The sequence below is a fragment of the Eptesicus fuscus genome, chromosome 8 (assembly GCF_027574615.1).
Source record: "Eptesicus fuscus isolate TK198812 chromosome 8, DD_ASM_mEF_20220401, whole genome shotgun sequence".
In the NCBI taxonomy this organism is placed as follows: Eukaryota; Metazoa; Chordata; class Mammalia; order Chiroptera; family Vespertilionidae; genus Eptesicus; species Eptesicus fuscus.
This window is the reverse complement of record NC_072480.1, coordinates 81,836,857-81,857,478: the sequence shown is the minus strand read 5'-3', so window position 1 is coordinate 81,857,478 and position 20,622 is coordinate 81,836,857. Positions and strand designations below refer to the sequence as shown.

Genomic DNA, 20,622 nt, shown 5'->3' with positions numbered 1-20,622 from the left:
AAACACCCAGCCAGGCCATCAGAACACAAAGAGAATGAGGACAATGCAGAAGCATTCACAGTCCAGTGGGAGAATGGACAAGTAAACAAAGACAGTTGCCAGGTCATAGGTATAGTAATAGAACGTAACAGGAACTGTGAGAACAGAAGAGGGAGCTACCGGAGTGTGCTCCCTGCAAGGCTGGCTTTTCACCGGATTGTTCCCCTTGCCCCCTGGCCCTCTCCTGCCCGGGCTGTGTCTGAAGCCTGGGATGAGGCCTGCAGAGGAAGTGCCTCCCGGTGCCCTGAGCGCATTGCGCTATATCAGGGCTCCTGGCCAAGGCTGTAATTGCCAGCCGCTGAAAGATATTAAACGCCAGGGAGGAAAACCAAGTTCTCTACGAGACCGACTTTTCAGAGTTCTTACAGCTTGTAAAAAAAAAAAAATGTAAATAGTTACCCAGTGAGATATTATTTCATGTTGTTGCCATTAGGGTGTGAGTGTTATGCAGAGAGAGGCGATCGTTCAGGCAATTCCGCCTCAGTGAGGACGGAAAACTCCACATTAACCCCACACAACAAATGTACCACCTCTCGCTCTCAACCTGACTCAGGCATTTTTTTTCCTGGGTGGTAAATTTTATGTAAATTGAAGTAGTGAAAAAAAATCTATAAATATGCAGAATTTCCTAAAGGATTTTTCCTGATGGCTTGCAGGGAGGGGGGGAAAGGAACTCATTTTGGTGGCCTTCTGGGACTTCGGATCTGTTGGGTCTTCGGATCCGTTGGTTGCCAGTGCTGAGATCCTCTGGGTCCAGTTGCTGCCTTGACTGTTCTCTGGAGCAATTGCCCCGCAGATGCAGGTGGCCCGTCGCAGCCTTCATTGGCCTGGGACTCTCTTTGTGCCAAGCAATGGTGCTGCTCACTCACAGGGCAATCTGAGGAAGGCCTGGGGGCCCCTTAACCATACATCTGCACTTTCGGCAAAGGAGAACATTGCCATATGCCCTGTCCCTGTGCAACATTGTCTTGCATGGACTTTTCAACCACAACCCTAGTGTAATTCTCTGCCCACAAGTGGCCTTCAATAAAGTTGACCCAACTGAATACTGTCTTATTCTCTCCCCAGTGACAAGCCATGTCTTTGAAAATTGCCCTTGCTGTAAGCCACTAGGGCCCTATTTAAAACTCTGTGTAAGTTAGCATTTCAGCTAAGTGAGTGTCAAATGCTGATGATAATAATTGTCTAGCCGTGTCTTAATTAGGCCTCTGGTCTGGCTTAGTACGGTTGTCCATTTTCTCTCCTCAGGCAACTAGATAGATTCAGCCAAAGGAGCCCTGATGCCCTCACCAGCACCCAAAAAGAAGGGTGTCCCCACTACCTTGCTAGCACCTTCCAGGAGGGAGGCCTTGTCTCTATCTCAATGCTGTCTGGCACCCACTGTTCCCATCAGTGAGTTCTGCTGTGGACTCAGGGAATGGCGTTTCTTCTTAAGGACAATTTATTCTTATCTAGGCGAATTCCCAACCCTCCACCCCCAGCCTGGCCATCCTGTCCTCATCTCTTCCCTTCTCCCTCCCTTTCATTCATTCACTGCCCTTTTCCTCTCCAAATAGAGTAAATATTTTTTCCTCCTCCATTCGCCTCCTCTCTCCTTCCTGCTGCCTCCTGCCCCTCTTTTCCTTCCAAAGTCCTAAATGCCTTTCCTCTCTCTAACTCCCCTCTGCTCCCAACTGATTGCCCATTAATCACTCTTAGCACACATATGCTTGGGTCCTGGAAGGATTTCTTGGCTGGCTCTCGCAGCTGAGCTGGTTACAATAGTCAAGAAGGAGTCTTTCATCTTTTACTGCCTCCTAGGTCTCCGCTCTTCCCAACTCTTCCTCCTCCAAGGTGCCTACAAAGGCCCGTCCTCTTCCATTCTGTAAGGCTTTCTTCTGTCTCGCTCTGCACAGCACTCTCTCAAAGGCCGAATGGCCCTGAAGGTAGGCCTTTAACTGCAGTGTTGACACTGGCAGCAATGTCAGAATGCACAGAGGCTGGCAAGGGAAGAGGCGGGGGGGGGGGGGGATAGAGACCACCACAATAAATGGGATCACACACACCCCTTCTTGTACCCCTCTTGCCACAGTATGGAAGACATCCCCCAGTTGGGGCATCCCTTGGAATTCCTTCTAACCTGACTTTACCAGGATTAGGTTGGGGTAGGGAAAGCCAGAGGAATTCCTAAGAGGTCTATACATACTGCCCGAAAAACAGCCCCGATCCAGGAGTAGGTTTAATTTAGTGTTTGACTGAAATGGCCTTGGGAATGCAGGTGCCTGCTGTCCTCTTCACTGAGCACGATAAAGGTTCGTGGCTGCTATTTTTTTATTTCTGTGATAGTTCTTTCTCTTCCCTTTTGAAATCGCCTACCTTGGGTTCTCATGTTGTCTCAAGACACAGATCAACGCGGCAGAGTTAGGGACAGTTAGTCCTGGAGCAATATGCCCCTAGTGACAGGCCTGACAATCAGAGTGATGGATTGGGGCTGAGAAAGTGGTACTCGAAGCAAGGCAGTGACACCAGCGCGCCTCCCCTGGCCGCCGAGAGCAAGGAGAAGCGGTCTCCCCGGAGGCCGGCGCACAGAGCACGGCTACACCCCCTGATGATCTGCGGACCGGGAACTTTAATGTCAAACTACGACGATGTAAAATCTCTGCCAAGTGCGAAGCTGGCAATGCACACTCCATCCGAAAGACGCGGGGAAGGGGAGAGGAGTGTATTGTTATTTTTAATACAAAGTTTTTATTCCGACATTTCCCTGGGGAAAGGTAGTACATTTTCTCCGGTGAGAAGAAAAGGATTGGGGGGAGGGGGGAGGGGGCATCTCTAGAGTTTGTATCGACGTGCAGCACTTAGAGAGATTCCCTACCTCCTCTGGGATACTGGAGGTATCCAGTGATCCCAGATCCACCCCACCCCACCCCGAAAAAAATAGCAGTTAGGGGCAGTGCAGTGAGGGAATTTTACGCCTCTAAACAGGAGGACACGATAAGAAACCTGAAACAACTCAAACACCGACCCTATAAATCAATGCGCAGGCACCGCGCGCCAGGAGCGTCCGGGCGGCGCGCACAGCCTCGGGTACCCCGTGCTTCTTCGCAGCCATCTCACCCCGGAAGGGAGTCCTCAGACTTGCAGGCTTCTGACAGGATGGGCTCAAAGTTGTTGGAACGGCTGACGTCGCATCCCGAGAACCAGGGATGCCTCTGAGTCTCGGGCGCTTCCGGGTGAACACACCCGGGAGAAGCCAATTCGGGGGAATAGAACTGGACCCGAGCAGAGCCCAAGCTGGGCCGGAACAGGGCTGGGGCTCAAGAGGCGCGGCCTGCCCCCAGGCTGCCTTCGGGAGAGGCTTGGACTGGGCAGTGAGGGAGCCACCGCCTTGCGCTCCAATCCCCTCCCCTCCCCCTCCGCCCCCAGACACCCACGGCCGGGCTGTGAGGACCCCCGCCAGCACCTCCGCCCCGGTAGTTTGAAGGAAAAGAGGAGAAAGAGCGGCAGGAAAGACAGCGGAGAATAGGGCGCAGAACCCGGGATCCCGGAGAAGTCTGGTCCTCTGTGGAACACCCCCTCCTGCCCCCTGGGCAAGGGCGGCCCAGTTGGGGGGGAGGGGAGGAGTACAGCGGCTGGTAAAGGCCGAGGCGGCGGCGGCGGCGGCGCAAGGGCGAGGCTCCTTTAAGGCTCTCCCCTCCCACCGGCGGCGCCGGCCTCCGCCCGCCGCTCTCCCCGCCCCGGGGTCCCGGCGAGAGCTGCGATTGGGCGGGTGCGGCGATCCCTTTGAAGTGTGGCTGCCGATCGCGGCTATTTGACGTGCGGCTCGCGGAAGGCGAAGGTTTTTGTGTTGCGATCCCGGGCTAGCGGCGGCGGCGGCGGCGGCGGCGGCGTCGTCGGTGGAGGAGGGGTGGAAGCGCGGCGACTGCTGCACCGCGCGCTCCAAGCTGCGGAGCGAGCCCACCCGCCCGGGAGCTCGCCTCCCGGTGCTCCCCCTCCCTCCCCGCCCCCCCCAGTGGCGCTGCCTCCTCCAAATGAGCGATTCGCCCGCTGGATCTAACCCAAGGACACCCGAAAGCAGCGGCAGCGGCAGCGGCGGCGGCGGGAAGAGGCCGGCGGTGCCGGCGGCGGTGTCCCTCTTGCCCCCGGCGGACCCCCTGCGCCAAGCGAACCGGCTCCCTATCAGGGTCCTGAAGATGCTGAGCGCTCACACCGGCCACCTCCTGCACCCGGAGTACCTGCAGCCGCTGTCTTCCACTCCCGTCAGCCCCATTGAGGTCAGTGCCTCGGTCTCCGCCCGCCCTGCGCCGTTCCCCTGCCGCCCACCACTGCCGGGCCCACGGCCCCGCTCCCTGCGCCCCGTCCTCGGCGCGACGCTCAGGTCCGGCCACCCTGGCGGACCGGGTGAGGAGGGACCAAGAACGGAGGTTTTTCAGAGCCCATGCGCTTCTCCCAGGCTTCTCCGTGAAAGGTTCCCCTTCCATGCTCGCCCTTCGGAGGGAGCTACGGGTTTTCTCTCGGGTTGGGTTTGCTCTTGGCGTTCCCACTAGGTCCTTTACTTTTTTCCGGCACCCAGTTTCTAGGCCAGAGATGATCTTTCCTGGGTCTTTCCTGCCGCCACCACCACCACCACCACCACCCGGGTTTGTTCTCTCAGAATCCCGGATCGCGCCCGTCCCACTCCGCCTCTGTCCCATCCGGTTCAGAGCGCACGACGCCCAGGCTTTCTTCCTCCCGCTTCCCTGGGTGCGCTCCCGGGAGAGGGAGGGAGGGACTGCTGAGCGCGCCCGCGGCAGCCCAGGCTTTAGAATGCGCTTCTCCGGGTTTTGACCGCGCCGCGCCGCCCCTCCGCCCGGAAACCCGTCCCAAGCGAAGTTCCCCAAACTGACGGAGTAAGTTTTCCCTGCGCTTAGAGGACAGGGAGATTAGAGGGAAGGGGGGCGAGTCACAGCCCCGACTCCAGAGACGTCACCGTCGCCCGCGGGGGCCTCTGGTGGGCCCCTTGCACTGCCCCGTTCCCCCGGGCCTGTGGCGCGCTCTGGGACCCAGTGGGGCCAGGGATTCCACCAACGGGCGACGAGCAGGGGGAGCGCAGTTCTGCCCAGCTGCGCCGCCCACCGGGCGCTCTCGGACTTCTCCCCACGGCCTTCTCTCCCTCCGTGCCCACCCGGCTCCCTAGGCACCCCCGCTTACCCGGCTGGCTCTGTCGGTCTGGTAGCCTCACTCCTTCTCGCCCCTCTTGCCGCTGTCTCCCACAGCTGGACGCCAAGAAGAGTCCGTTGGCGCTGCTGGCCCAGACTTGTTCGCAGATCGGCAAGCCGGACCCGCCGCCCTCGTCCAAGCTCAACTCGGTGGCGGCGGCAGCCAACGGGCTGGGAGCCGAGAAGGACCCCGGCCGCTCCGCCTCGGGCGCTGCCTCCGCGTCTGCGGTGCTCAAGCAGCTGGGGGACTCCCCAGTGGAGGACAAGTCCAGCTTCAAGCCCTACTCCAAGGGCTCCAGCGGCGACTCCCGCAAAGACAGCGGCTCCTCCTCCGTGTCCTCCACCTCCTCTTCCTCCTCGTTGTCCCCGGGAGACAAGGCGGGCTTCAGGGTCCCCAGCGCCGCCTGCACGCCCTTCCCCCCGCATGGAGCGCCCGTCTCCGCATCGTCGTCTTCCTCGTCGCCGGGTGGCTCCCGGGGCGGCTCCCCGCACCACTCTGACTGCAAGAATGGCGGCAGCGGGGAGCTGGACAAGAAAGACCAGGAGCCCAAGCCCAGCCCGGAGGCTGTGTCTGTGAGCCGCGGGAGCAGCGGGGAGCCTGGCACACACGGTGGCGGTGGCGGCGGTGCCGACGCCGGGGCCTCGGGGCGCAAGTCGGAGCCGCCCTCGGCGCTGGTAGGGGCCGGCCACGTGGCACCGGTGTCCCCCTACAAACCCGGCCACTCGGTTTTCCCGCTGCCGCCGTCCAGCATCGGCTACCACGGCTCCATCGTGGGCGCCTACGCCGGCTACCCCTCCCAGTTCGTGCCTGGCCTGGATCCTAGCAAGTCTGGCCTCGTGGGAGGCCAGCTGTCGGGGAGCCTGGGCCTGCCACCAGGCAAGCCCCCCAGCTCGAGCCCCCTCACCGGGGCCTCCCCGCCCTCCTTCCTGCAGGGATTGTGCCGCGACCCCTACTGCCTGGGAGGTTACCACAGCGCCTCGCACCTCGGCGGCTCCAGCTGCTCCACTTGCAGCGCGCACGACCCAGCGGGGCCCAGCCTGAAGGCCGGCGGCTACCCGCTGGTGTACCCCGGGCACCCTCTGCAGCCCGCCGCACTCTCGTCCAGCGCCGCCCAGGCCGCGCTCCCAGGCCACCCCCTCTACACCTACGGCTTCATGCTGCAGAACGAACCGCTGCCGCACAGCTGCAACTGGGTAGCGGCCAGCGGGCCGTGCGACAAGCGCTTCGCCACCTCAGAGGAGCTGCTCAGCCACCTACGGACTCACACGGCCCTGCCCGGCGCGGAGAAACTTCTGGCCGCCTACCCTGGGGCCTCGGGCCTGGGCAGCGCTGCCGCAGCCGCCGCAGCCGCCGCCTCCTGCCATCTGCACCTCCCCCCGCCCTCCGCCCCGGGCAGCCCCGGATCGCTGTCCTTGCGGAGTCCACACACTTTGGGGCTAAGCCGGTACCACCCCTACGGCAAGAGCCACTTATCCACAGCTGGGGGGCTGGCCATGCCGTCTCTCCCCACAGCCGGACCCTACTACTCGCCATATGCGCTGTACGGACAGAGACTAGCCTCAGCCTCGGCGCTCGGATACCAGTAACTACAGCTCTTCCTCCCGCCCGCACCCTGACCCTCCCCCAGCCTCCTGGCCTGGCCGCTGCAACCTCCACTACTGCTTGTCCTGCCAGATTCCCCCGCCCAGACCCTCCCCACCGGACTGTGTATTTATTTACTATAATGTTAGCTTACAAGCTGGGAATATAAGTGCATTAACGGCCCACACGAGTCAATGGTATGCAAAAAGTCTGTGTTTTCCCCCAAATAATATTAATCACACAAGTAACGACATGCTCCCCGTCCCACTTCCTTTATTTTTTTTCTTTTTCTTAGATATGTTTTCATTTGTTTTCCTTTTGCCTTTTTTCTTTTTTTTTTTTTTCTTTTTTTTTTTGGTTTGGTCTTAGGGGAAGAGGGAGAGTTGGGGTTCTGGGGTTCTTCTCTTTGTTTTGTTCTCCCTTCCTGGGGAGTTTCTTGCATGCTTCTTAACCATTAAAACTACATTTCCCCTTTTCCCCTTGTTCCCCTTCATTCCCTCATTTTCTTCCATTTGAGGTTCTGTTTTTACCTTTGTACAAGTAACAGAGAGGAGATATTTTTTGTAACGTATTTGGAGGGTGCGGGGAGGGGCCTTCGTGGCAGGAGGTCTTGCCTCTGTTGACCCAGAACTCTACTCTGTGACTTCTCTCCTGCGACCCTCTCCTCCTAGGGTCCCTGGTCTTTGCCCTGGCCCCCAAAATTAGAGCCTTTCTTCCCTACCTTGCTCTGAGTATGGAGAGCCCTGAGAGAGGGACCCGAGGGGCCTTGGACAGAGCCCTACTTCCAGACTCTTCCAACCCCAAACACTGCCCGCTGGGTAGGGAGGAGGGGTGTGGTCCTATAGGGCTCATCTTATTCAATTAAAAGTCCTAGAAGGCCTTGCCGGCATGAAACTTTGCTTTTTATATTTTGCAAAGTGCTTTTATAGTCATTGTTTTTCTCTCCGTTATTGGGGCAGTGGTCCCTCTCCTGGCGGTGGGGGGTGGCGTCAGCGATCCTTGCTAGATCCCTCCAAAGCAGACCAGTGGCATTATCAGTGGGCAGTACAACCTTTTAGCTCCGTCGGGGGGAGATTGTACAGTAAGGGAGCATACAGATCGCAATAGCCCCCTTCACCCCTTCCCAGGCTTGTCCCAACAGATTCCCCAAAGTTGGGGACTTCCTTGGGCTCCCTCAGCGACTGGGATTGAAGACTTGGGCCCTGGGTCTTCTCCCCACACCGCCCCTTCTCTTAATGCAGCATCGTGGGGAGGCTGCGGGGCCTCTCTGGGATGAATAGAGCTCTCCCTTGGTAAGACTTATTTTGTTAATAAATGAAATACTTGGCTATATTCACACCGTGGTGTGTTTCTCTCTTGCCTCACCCACCACCCCACTTCCAGATACCTAAGCAGATGCCCTTCTTTTATTCTTGTTTAAAATACCTTACGGTTTCCTTCTCAGATTTTCTGGTCAAGGACAAGTTTAATGTCTTTCCTTGAGAAAAGGGGGAGGAAAAAAAAACTGCCAGCGCATTACAAATTACATAAAACCACCTTTATTTTTTTTCCACTTGGTTATTTACCTCCCAGCCTCACTTCAAAGGCCTTAACATTTCCTGGGGATAGGGTGGAGAGTGTGTAAATGTGGATTTTCCTCTGGACCTCGATTCGAGGTTAGAGGGGCTGTGAGGGAACCAGCACCGAGGGCTCCGGCCAGGCAACCCAGTCCCAGGCCTAAGGGTGAGCAAAGACGACGTGCCTCTGGCGCCACCTGGTGGCAGGCAGCTCCTGGCGCCTGCCCCGACGGCACCGTAGGCTCTTCCCACGCTAAAGGCGAGGGTTTCCTCTTAACTGACAACGCCTTCCTACACCTGAAACCAAAGGGTAAACGCACCTGCTGACGGGGGCGCCTCGCAAGGCTGGGAGGCTCCCTAATGCCAGCGCCGGGTAGTTCATCCCAGTTATCTGCGCTCCCAGAGACTCCTCCACGGGGTTCGGGTTTTGCTGAGAAGTCAGGGCGATTACTCGGGACCTTGGAGTCACTCTGGGTCCCTGTTTTCTTGATCTCGCACGACTGACACAGACTTCATCCTCGGGCAGGCGAGGGTGGGGTGCTGTTTATCAGGATGGTGGGAGGAGGGTGGGGTGGGGCGCCTCCCACTGCGCGGGGAGTCCCCGAGGCCGGAGGAGAGGACGCGCGCGCGCGGCTGCGGGGGTGGGAAGGCGGGGCCTGGGCCACGTCCTCTCTGGGGCTAACTGGCTCCCGGGGCCCGAGCCGGGGACGCCCGCCGAGGCCGCCCCGCGCAGGTTGCAGGTTCCGGCTGTCGGACCCCTGGCGCCCAGCGCGGCCGGGGCCACCTGTTGAATGCACTTCACAATGGCCTTCCTCGCCCCCTCCTGGCCGCACTCCTCCGCGTCGGCACCGCGCGGCTCTGGGACCTGCTGTGGCTATGGTGTTGTTTTGCTTTGCTTTTCCTGAGGAATGAGATGTATTGGGCAGTTCAATAACAAACTGTGCTTCTGAAACATCTGTAGGCCCGAGGTCAAGTGCGGAGGGGCGGGAGGGATGCTAGAGAATGGCAGCGCGGGCCTCGGCCTCACTGGGCGTCATCCCCTCCGTACTTGGCAGAACCTCGGCGCAAGATGTTTTTGTAGGGTTTGTTTGGGGTTTGCGGGGAGGTCGCACCTCTATCTTTGTTTCTGGGGAAAAATTCCTTCATTGGTCAAGAGAACCTCAGCCTTCTTCTGCAGGAACTGTGGGTGCTGGACACCCTAAGAACCTAAGTGTGTCCCTGGAGAAGGACCAGGGCTGCTGGCATCAGGGAAAAGCTGACTGGGCTGGAGAAGTCACCCCCCACCAGCTCAGGCTTCTCCTGGGGAATCGCTGTTACCGGATTTCTCAGAGTTCACATTGGCCTGAACCTGTAAGAAACCTGAAGCGTAGTGACTTGCTTTAATTTTCCTTTTTCTCTGTTTTGTTTGCTGTTGGTGGTTTCCCACCTTCCTTTTCTCTCAAGTCCCCCTCTTTCCTTCAGTGCCTTTTTTTTTTTTTTTTTTGTCCTTAAATGTGTTTTTATTGACTTCAGAGAGAGGAAGGGAGAAGGAGAGCGAGATTGAAACATCAATGATGAGAATCACTGATCGACTGCCTCCTAAACACCCCCTACTGGGGATAGAGCCTGAATCCCAGGCATGTGCCCTGACAGGGGAATCACACGGCGACCTCCTGGTTCATGGGTGGATGCTCAACTACTGGGCCACACCAGCCCAGCTCCTTCAGTACCTTTTAAATTCCTGTTAAAACTGCTGGAAATTGCTCCCTCTGCAGGGGGACTTAAGCTTTCTCTTCCTTAAACTTTGTGGTCCTCAGACCTCCCTACCTAAGGACCATCTGCCTCCTCTTGTTGGGACTAAGGTTTGGGGGTAACTTCCTTCCATAAAAAGGAAGACTCGGTATCTCCAATAGCAAACGTTCCATAGAGCAAAAGCAGCTTTTCTATAGCTTCTTGGCTGACAGTGAGGTTTGAGAATGCAGGTTAGACACTCCTCAGACCAGAAAGTTTGCCCCACATTCCATTGTGACCACAAAAGGTAGGCATTGTAGTCTGGAGTGTCCCTGTTCTCACCCCTGAAATGGGTGACATTCCTAACAAATGTGGCTGTTTTAATTAGCTGGCGGGGAGTTTGTTGCTGTTAGTAGCTAAATTCTCATTAAACAAAGTTGCTGTTTTAATAGAGATAATATTCCCCACCGTTTAATTTCCATAATTAATTCAGCCAGCAACTCTTCTTTGAGAATCACCTCCACCTTCTTCTCGTCCTAGCCCTCCTCCCCTTCCTCCTCCTCATCTCTCCCAGGCGCCAGAAGTGGGCCTGTGTTCCGAAGGCCCCGGGAAGGGTGGGAGCCACAGAGCTGGAACCTGAGACGCGGGACGTTCCTGGCTCCAGGTCACATTTTCACACCTCTTGCCTAGTTATTTTTGTGGCCTCGTGGGCAGCTGTGGGAGGAAGGGAGGAGAGTGAGGGGAAAGACTCACCCTCAGATACAGGTTTGACACAAAGAGAATTTCGTGATTGTTCATTTTTAACTTCACAATCATCCCCCCCACAAACCCACCTCCTAAGAAATCTGTAGCCCAAGTCGGGGTGAGGGGGTGAGGGGTCCATCACCACCTTTAGGCCATAACTGCCTGGTCCTGCGCAGCAGCCTGTGATGCGCCTCTCAGTATCTGAACTAACTCCTTCCTAATGTATGTCTGGGTTACCATGGCCCTCGTCTGAAAATAGTCCTTTGGCTCTGGGCTTTATTAATCATTCTGTAGGGGAAGCTGCACTCCAGTTTCCTGTTTGATTTGATTTCATTCATCCTGTCTTTCTGTAAAATAGATGGTTGAGTGCATCTGATAATGTATGGTTTAATTTGGCGCACTATGGGTTTGAATTACCATTTTCATAATGTGCTGTGCATTAATGTGTTACATCATTTATAAAGAGGAATGTGCTGGGTTTCAAACTTTCTCCTGAAAGCCAAAGTCACCTAAAAGAAACAAAGCCAAGTCACACCGACCCATCTTCTTACCTCACTACCAAAGAAACCCCTGCCCCCCCCCACCCCCACCCCCACTCCCACCCCGTGAAATCTGCCAAGGCTCATAAAACCCAACATGAGGCTTTTGTGCTCACATAATGCAGGTGGGTGTCAAGGTTTGGGGGGGACTTGCACATGGCTGCCCAGGAGCCATCAATGGCAGCACAAAGCTTCCCCCTCATTATTACATAACAACAGCTTTGCAGCCAAGCCCCCTTTGCGGAGACCTCCAGTGGACGGCTCTCCCTCAACCCTAATCCCAGCACTCCCTCCCCAATAGCTGTAATAACACCAGCTGTCTGTTACTCAAACTCTGACTGAGGAGGAAAAAGCACTGATTATCCAAATACAGTCATTAAAGGGGAAATGTGTTTTTAGGACTGTCAGAGTGATTAATGAGGGCTAGCCGTCTTTGCAAATGCACTTGTTTAGTCTAACTGGCAGCTTCTATTTTCCTATTGATTTATTGCAGCCGTTGCTGGGCCTTGGTGTGTGCGAAGTCAGGGCACTTCACAACTGCGCCCTGTTTAAACAGGAAAAGCATGCACCATTTTGTCCGGGAGGGAGGGAGCAGCCCCAAGTCTCTGCCTTCAGTTCAATCTCCAGGGGCCCAGACCAACAAAGAAGACATTAAAAACCTGCAGCCCAGAGAGGGAAGGAAACTGCCTCCCCTGGGTCGTCCCCAGTCACTCAGTTCCAAGGTCAGTGGAGACGCACCATGGCGCCTGGACAAAGCCGGCCCTATTGTAACCCTCAGCATGCCCCCATTCTCTCCCCAGTCCCCCAAACCACCTGTCAGCCACTGAGTCCAAGCACAGGAAAGGCACCCAGCAGAGCGGGGGAGGGGGAGAAGGGGAGGGGACTGATGGGGCAAGGCCAGGCAAAAACAGAAAACCGAAGCAACCCCCCTGGTCCCGGGGTGGGAACAAGGTCAGGGGCTTTGCAGGAAATTGATTGAGCCCAGTGGGTGATTTCAACTTTTAAAAAGAGGTGGGGGGACTACAAGAGTGATAGCTACTTCTTTCCACTTGTACGGTTTATGTTTTGACAAATGATGTATCTGATGACCAAAACAGAGAAATGGCAGCTTGGAAATAGAACCCCAGTATTTGGGATTGCAGTCCAGGCGGTCAGTCGTCCCAGCAAACAGAATGTACAGAATTCCCATGACATGCCCAGCACAATGCTGGATGCCATGAGTCAGAAGAAAACTCAGACCAAATTCCTGCCCATTTTTCTTGGGGGAGAGGGGACATACCCATGAGACAGGGAGCAAGGGAGCATTCTATATAAGTGCATTTATGCTGATCTGATAAAGGGCTAAATCCGTCTGTGCGGACCATGGAGAATAGGACGGGATATAATAAGGTGCCACTTGTGCAGATCAGATGGTCCGGCTGCAGGAGCTGGAGGGGGTGGGGGCTAACATACTGGGGCTGATGTTGGGGACCTTCCCATGGGAGCTCCAGCCGGTTGGGAGGCTCCCCAGTTCCTCCCAGGCTGGAAAGATGGATGAGGCCTTCATTCCACAGTGGTGAGAGGGCTGGAACTTCGAGCCCCTGAGCCCGTACTTTTCATTTCTCAAGGAACAGGCTTCACTAATGTTGTAAACAACACATCCGAATTTTCTTCCCCCCGCCCTCCCCAGGCAGCTGCACCTTCCACAGAGCGAGCGTTCCAGGCGTGGAAATGGTTTGTACTTCTTCCTAAACGAAGTGCCTTTCCAAGTTCTCCCAGGGTGGGGGCGTGTCACCAGCATTATTACCACTTCCTAAAACAGGAAAAGCTGTCAGTGGATTTGGATCACAGACGAACTGGGAAAACTCTCTTAAGAACTTGAACTACTGGCTGAGAAAAAATTAAGTGACCATATTTTATAAACTTCAAAATGGAGACCAAGAGGCCTAAGTACTTTGGCGAACTTTAGGACTGTCCCAGAAAGTCCTGTCGTTGTACGTACAGTAGAAAGAGCATTGAAATGGGAGTCAGGAAACTGGGTTCTGTTCTGGTTCTGAAACTTAATTGCTATGGGACCCTGAGCAAGTCACTCTCGATGTCTCTGAGTCTCTTTCCCATTTTGGAAATGAAGTCTTTGAGCCCTATAGTCTTTAAGTCCTTTCCAACTGAAATATTCTATGAGTTTATAAAATGTTTAAAGAGTAAAGCATTATAGGGGTCGGAGTTGGTCAGAATGCTCAGTCACTGGCCCCCAGTCATACACAATTCTAAAGTTCCTATCAGGATGGCAAATGTGGAAGATTCAGAAAAAGAAACCTCGTGACTTCCCCTAAATCATGGAGGGCAGGTGGAGCAAACACAAAAAGAATGTGTAATGTGGGCTTTTCACCCAGAGAACTGGCTTCAACAAAAGGAATTATTAAAATGTTTTATTTGATGAAATGCTGAATCTACGGTGATTCAGGTATTTCAGAGACTTTGTGGGTGCTGAAGTGGGTCAAACATCATTATTGAAAATAATGTTGAGAATCCTGTGAGGTTAAACCAAGGTCTTCAAAAAGAATCACATTTTTCATAGCCTACAGCCAATTGCTTTTGGAAAATGGGACTGGCGAGGGAAGAAATGAAAAGCAGATAAAAATCAAACCACAGTGGGGGGAACCTTTGCTCTGAGTGGCCAGTGAGTGTCTCCACAGCTCTTTGGAACATAAAACAAAATGATCCTGCTGGAGTTTAAATGAGAGCCAGATTTTAGAATGGAAACGGTAATTGGGAAAGTGTCATTGCAGGTTTCCCCATGTCCTGTTTGCTCTCCTGGGCATGTGAGTGTGTGTGTGTGTGTGTGTGTGTGTGTGTGTGTGTGTGTTTGGTTTAGTTGTATTCAGGTTTGTATGCAATCCATAAGGAACTGTGACTGTGTTCTTCTTACTTTTGACAACATCAAATACGTGTGCCACCAAGCAAATATACAGAAATGATAGTCCAGGCCGCCCACAGCAGCTCAGAAAGCATCATTTTGTGTGTGCCATAGCAGTTAAATATAATAATACTAGAGGCCTGGTGCACAAATTCGTGCACCAGTGGGGTCCCTCGGCCTGGCCTGAGGGATTGGGCCAAAACAAGCTCTCTGACATCCCCTGAGGGGGTCCCAGATTGCAAGAGGGTGCAGGCCAGGCCAAGGGACCCCACCAGTGCATGATCAGGGACACGGGAGGTTGGCCAGCCGGGGAGAGACCGCGGGAGGGCTCCAGGGCATGTCTGGCCCATCTAGCTCAGTCCCGATCGGCCGGACCCCAGCAGCAAGCTAACCTACCAGTCAGAGTATCTGCCCCCTGGTGGTCAGTGCATGTCATAGCGAGTGGTTGAGTGGCCTTAGCATATCATTAGCATATTACTTTGATTGGCTGAATGGACGACTGGACACTTAGCATATTAGGCTTTTATTATATAGGACTAGAGGCCCCGCCTGCACCCTCTTGCAGTCCAGGAGCCCTTGGGGGATGTCTGACTGATGGCTTAGGCCCACTGCTCCTGCCACTGCCACTACACTCCCCAGCAGTGAGCCCAGCTTCGGGCTGAGGGGCACTCCCCCTACAGGAGCACACTGACCACCAGGGGGCAGCTCCTGCGTTGAGCGTCTGCCCCTGGTGGTCAGTTCGTATCATAGCGACCGGTCGTTCTGCCCTTCAGTCAATTTGTATACTAGCTTTTTATTATATAGGATATGCTGGGCATTTTATATTTATAACTTCCAGTTCCCTTTAATGAGCAAATTAAAATTTGGACAGGTCAAATAAATTGTCCAAGATCTCACAGATAAAGAGCTGTGGAACCAGGATTCTAACGCAGTTCTGACTATAAAACCCTTTGCACTAAGCCAGTTAGCTTCAGATTTTGTATTTAGGTCTGGATGCTACAGATGAATAGAATTAGGGGAATATCCCATCAAAACATTTTGGCCAATGTGCCTGCATATGTTGGGACCATGCTAGACACCATGCAATTTCAACAACATTGGCCCTGCCCTTCTCTTCCAAGAACTGAGATGCTGCTCAGTGCAATGGGTTTGGCTCATTCAGTAAACTTTACAGAGTGCCCACTACCTACTAGGAACTATGGTCTTCTCTGGGGATTTAAAAGATGAGAGAGACACTGGCTTTGCCTCAACAAGCTTACAGCCTAGTAGGAGGCAGATGTGTAAACTAATTAAGATACGATGAACGAAGATCTCTAATACTGCTGTTGTGATAGTCAGTATAGGCTAGATTATGCAGTGTAACAAATTAACCCCCAAAGCTGAGGGCTTAACACAACAAAGGCTTATCTTTCACTTACACTACATCTTCACTGTGGATTGATAGGGATCTCTGTTATCACAGTGTCTGACCAGGCAAGCAGAACCACTAATAGAGTAACACACTTATCTTTAGGCATTGGCTTATGCTAAGCAAGCGGAAGTCTGTAGGGCAGGCAGGCAAGAAGGGAATATCACCAGCAAGCTGAAACTTACTGGCATGAGCCATTTAGAGTTCCTGAGCTCAGGGAGGCCTAAGCCCTCTTTCCTGATTAGATCAGGCCCACCCCCAGATAACCTCCCTTTTGATCCCCGCACTTGCAAAATTCAATCACATTTACAAAATTCCTTCACAGAAACACCTAGATGGGTCTTCGATTAAAATAACTGAGAACTGTAGTTCAGTCTAACCATGGTGACATATCAGAAAGCATCAGTGTTGTGTGTAATTAACCAGGCCCACTGACTGAAGAGAAACATCCTCAGTGGTCACAGCAGGGGGAGAGCTGGAGGGACTTGCAGGAATAGTTACATTTCAGGTCAAAAATGACATATTTCACCTCTGCTCATAATCCTCTGGCCAGAACTGGTCACATGGCCCCTTCTAACTGCAAGGGTGGGACGTTGACCCTCCCTCATGCCCAGAAGGAGAGGAGCGCTGGAGGGATCTGCCACCGGTGTTGTCAGGGTGCTCTGACCAGCTTCCATCTTCCCCTCCCCGTGTTCATTGTTCACAGGGGGAAAGCCTATACATCAGACTTTGTGATGAGCTGAAGGCATGCAGGGACTGCCAAGGGCCACGCCATGCATAAGGGAGAAGCCAGATAATAACTCACCTCTCCCTCACTCCAGCTCACCTCCACCCTGCTTTCTCAGGCCTTCCCAAACAGAAGCTCCTTCCAAACCCACTGAGCCCCGTTTACCTGGAGAAAGTATACATTTGAAATTGTAGGAACCAGGTACCCCCGGAAACAGAATGCTCTCGCTAGACAAGGCTGTCCTTTCTACAGTTAGACAGACCTCTTCAGGTTATGAGACCCTGAAGTTCAAAGAGATTTGGGACTTCTGCATACCTGTGGTCCTGAGAGCTGCACCAGGTGGCTTGCAAAGAACCACCTGTTTGAGTATTAAGGCTGCATATCAACAACTCCTCTCAAGGAGGGCAGGGACCTTCGATGGATTGGACTCTAGCAATATGTTCATCTGTGAAACTTACCAAAGGCTAAGGGTTGATTCAAAGTGGTGATGATCCATGGTCACTGCCAAACAAATGCCATCAGTGTCTACCATCAATTAAAATTAAAAAAAGTCTGGGCAACAGGGACCAGATATGGCCTTTTTCCTTCTCTCTAACATTTATTGAGTGCTTGCTGTATGCCAGGCATTGTGCTGAGCACTTTCCACATAAGATTCATTTAATCCTGGCAGCAAGTTTCTGCAGTGAGTCTGTCATTGAACACATTTTTCCCAAGGTCACAAAGCCAGTAAGCAGTAGAGGCAAGATCCCTACCAAGTCTAACTGATTCCAAAAACCCAGTCCTGCCACCAGAGCCACCACACAGTGTCACCCAGGCGATGCCCACATGAGTGCATCTGGTCAAGGGAGCAAGTGAGGGCTCCATGGCCACTCATGAAACCTGGCCTGGGCTGCCTCAACCTGGATGGGGGCCTTTCTCTAAATCTCCCAAAGGCTCCAGATAAGTGGGGGCAGGATAGGCAGAGCCTTGTTAACCTCTGACCCTCTCCTCTAAAGACCATAAGTCAGGAAGGAACCGTATGTCCTCTGTCCCCAGACTCACCTCCTGATGGTCACAGCTGAGCCTTGAGTGCACATGCACTTGTGGGAATATTTCTCGAGAACCCACTATGTGTGCTAAATGCTATCAGAGGATAGGAGATGCAGAAGACATGACCTTCACATCAAACTGCTTACAATCTCATAGGGAAAACAGTACAAACACATACTAAGAATGTGAAATAAAAGATGACATTAACAAATGAAGGAGACCATAAAAAGCATTCAGAGCACCCTGGGAGCAAGAAGGATTCATTTGTTCACTTAGCTCCAAGGGAGGAAGAAGAGGCCTTGAAGGTCGGCGGCACAGCCTGAGAAAAGCCCGAAGCCAAACTGTGCAAGGTGTGTTTGGCAGACATCCTCCAGCTCCCACCAACCAGCTGTCATCTGCAGGGAGCTCAGAGACACCTGCAAGTATAACTTAAGGGAGTCCGTGCTTCAGGACCCCCAGCACAGGTGCAGCCACCCAGCAGCCTTGTCAAAGAAGGTCAGCAGCCTCGGTACAGACCGTAGCACAAGTGAGCACAGTGAAGGGGCTGCAGCAAGAGGGGAGGAAGGCTTTGCACAATTCAGCTCAGGGTTTGGAATTGAAACATGCATCACACTTGCTGGCCCAGCTCTCCTGGTCACAGCCACTCACCCTGAGCTCTCCTGCTCCCAGGGTCCACCTTCCTGATTCCAGTTACAGCTTCAGGGCCCAGAGCACAGCCAGGGGCTCAGAAGCCTCCTGATGGCGACACTGACAAGCGGGGCCTTCACACCCATCCCTTCCTGATGCTCACCTGCCTCCCCTGACCCCGCTCCCTTCTCTGGGAGAGTGGGAGGAGAAAATGTCCTTAGAGAGCATCCTTCTTTGCACCCCTTGCTCCTAACCATCACCCTCCCCAGTGGCCCTCCCCAAATGCCATTCCTCCCCCCAACACTCACACACACATTCTCTCCCTCTCACCCTCACCTCCCTTCCCTCCCCCAACCCTTCCCCTCCATTTGTTTCAATGAACAGCCCCTTTTATCTATTCTGTAGGTACAAATGAAGCTGTCAAATTTGATCAGACGCTTGATATGACAGGCTGTGGGAGTCAGGACCCCTTGAACAGAGTGGGCCTTGTCTGTCACAGCCTGCCTGACACTTCCCATAATGCCCAGACTGATGAGATTCTGAGTAGGGCCCAGCACATTTTCAACTCTATTTTGGGTGAAAACCCTTCTTGAAAGATCTTGAAAGGAGCTGGCAGTTCAGCTGCCCGGATGATTAATGAGGGTTGGCTCCGCTGGATGGATTTCTCCTGGTGCCAACAGCCGTCCTCCCAACAGGCTAGAACGTGTTGCCGTTGACTTCCCCCCAGCACTTCCCCCTCACAGCAACACCCCAAAAAAAAACCTTTCCCACCAATCCGAGGACATTCCCCCCACCACCACCACCCCTCACCTCTGCTCACAGCCACCTCTATCCTGCATCGCTCCCATTCCTCTCTGGTTTTCTGATGCAGGAGCAGCCCAGCATATGGAAACCGTTAACCGTCACAGCTGAGGCCTGGCTTGAGTGAGCAGGGCCTGCAGGTTTGAGGGGTGCAGAGGGCGGGCTGAGAGGGAACTAAAGAGGACAGGGACCCAAGCTTCCTTGAATGCCATGCCACATGCCCCAGTGGTCAGGGATGGGCCTCTCCATGGATCTCAGGAGCTTGGGGACCGAAACCACGGGGTGTCTAAAGTCCCAAAGAGATAAAGCATCAAAGTCTTTGTTTTTCTATTATCTCCCAGTGTTTCTCAGAAGGGGTACTATTGATGTTTGGAGCAAGAGTTCTTTACTGGGCAGGACCCTTCTGTGCAGGGTGGAAGGTTTAGCATCCTTGGTCTCATGACACTACTTGTTTGTAGCGCCACCCCAACCCCCTTCAATATGGAGACAACCAAAAATATCCTCTACAATCCCAAATGCTCCTGGGGTGGTACTGGCCCTGGTAAAGGGGCTCCTCCCTCCCTGGTGCCTTGAGGGCCTTGCCCACTTCTCTGCTTCCTTCCACTCTCACACCCCTCAAGCCCACTCAGCCAGGAAAGCACCACCCACCCCCAATACTAAACTTTCTCCTCTGCTGCTTGCCTCAAACCAACCCTGCTCTAAACTCTATATCCTTCCCTTCCTCTTCTGCTTTCCTGTTTTCCCCAACAGACTATGGCTTATTCATGCTTCGGGGAAAAGAATGGCACCCAAAAATTATTTGGGGTTTACGTTCTCAGAATCCTTCAGGAACAAGCCCATGGGCAGTAGTTGGGGTCAGGAACATGCATTTCTTTTTGGAACATCCATAGATTTCTTTTTCAAGCCAGTCTCTGAGGTTCAGGACTCTATCAGAGGAGAAGCTGGGTGGCTCCCTGTGACCAGGGCCATCACCGAGATCTCTTATGAAGCAGGCCAGGCCATGGGGATTGTTCTCAAGAATGCCAAGTGACTCCCCATTTTCTTCTTTTCCTTTCCTTCTGAAAAAGAGGGGGGAACCCCATAGTTTACCTACCTCCAGGCCACTGGGTAAATGCCCAATCAGCTCTGAGATCATTGGGCCCCCAGATGGACCCAGCACTATGAGTGCACTCATTCAGCACCATCTACTGGCATCGACCACATGCCAGGCACAGGGCTAGACTCTGGGCACACAATGGTGAGTAAAAAGACACACGGTTCCTGCCTTCATGGAGCTTACAGACTAACAAGGAGGGGAGAGGGGACCTAAACAAATCAACGTATAATTATAAATTGTGATAGCAGCGGGGAAAGAAAAGCAGAATGCATACAGAAGGGGTGTAACAAGGAATGATCATTTAGAACTAATTTCAGGGAGAGCCTCTTTGGGAACATGACCTTGAGGCTGAGACCTGAAGGCTAAGTGGTTAGCCAGGTGAAAAGGGAAGAGTGTCTCAGGCTGGGGAAATCCACACCTGAACATGAGCCAAAGTCTCCTGTCATGAAGGTGCTTTCTGTTGTAGCTATGCCTCCAGGAAGGACAAACACTCAGTCACTCAGCCTGAGTCTGGGAAGAACCAGAAGAACCAAGGACTGGGAGGAGAAGGGGAGTGAGGGATGCGGAGGGAGAGCCCTGACCGCCTAGTCATCCTTCAGTCTGGGGCATCAACAACTGCCTTGGCAAGACAGGACCTTGGACCAAGGCAAGCCAGAGGGAGACCAGAAAGTGATTGGGCCAAAGCGCATCT

General features: G+C 53.7%; 1 protein-coding gene across 1 annotated transcript; it reads left to right on the top strand.

Annotated features, from left to right (window-relative positions):
• Nucleotides 1-3,821: 3,821 nt before the first annotated feature.
• ZNF703 (zinc finger protein 703) lies at nt 3,822-8,130 on the top strand. Its single transcript, XM_008146183.3, has 2 exons — nt 3,822-4,292; nt 5,274-8,130. The coding sequence occupies exons 1-2, from the start codon at nt 4,050-4,052 to the stop codon at nt 6,801-6,803; spliced, it is 1,773 nt and encodes a 590-aa protein (XP_008144405.1). The 5' UTR covers nt 3,822-4,049; the 3' UTR covers nt 6,804-8,130.
• The last annotated feature ends 12,492 nt before the right edge of the window (nt 8,131-20,622 follow it).

Bases quoted from the DNA above. Each gene is read 5' to 3' on its own strand.
- ZNF703 (XM_008146183.3), top strand. From the start codon at position 4,050: ATGAGCGATTCGCCCGCTGGATCTAACCCAAGGACACCCGAAAGCAGC. The intron at 4,293-5,273 runs GTCAGTGCCTCG...TGTCTCCCACAG, and splicing joins CTCCCGTCAGCCCCATTGAG to CTGGACGCCAAGAAGAGTCC.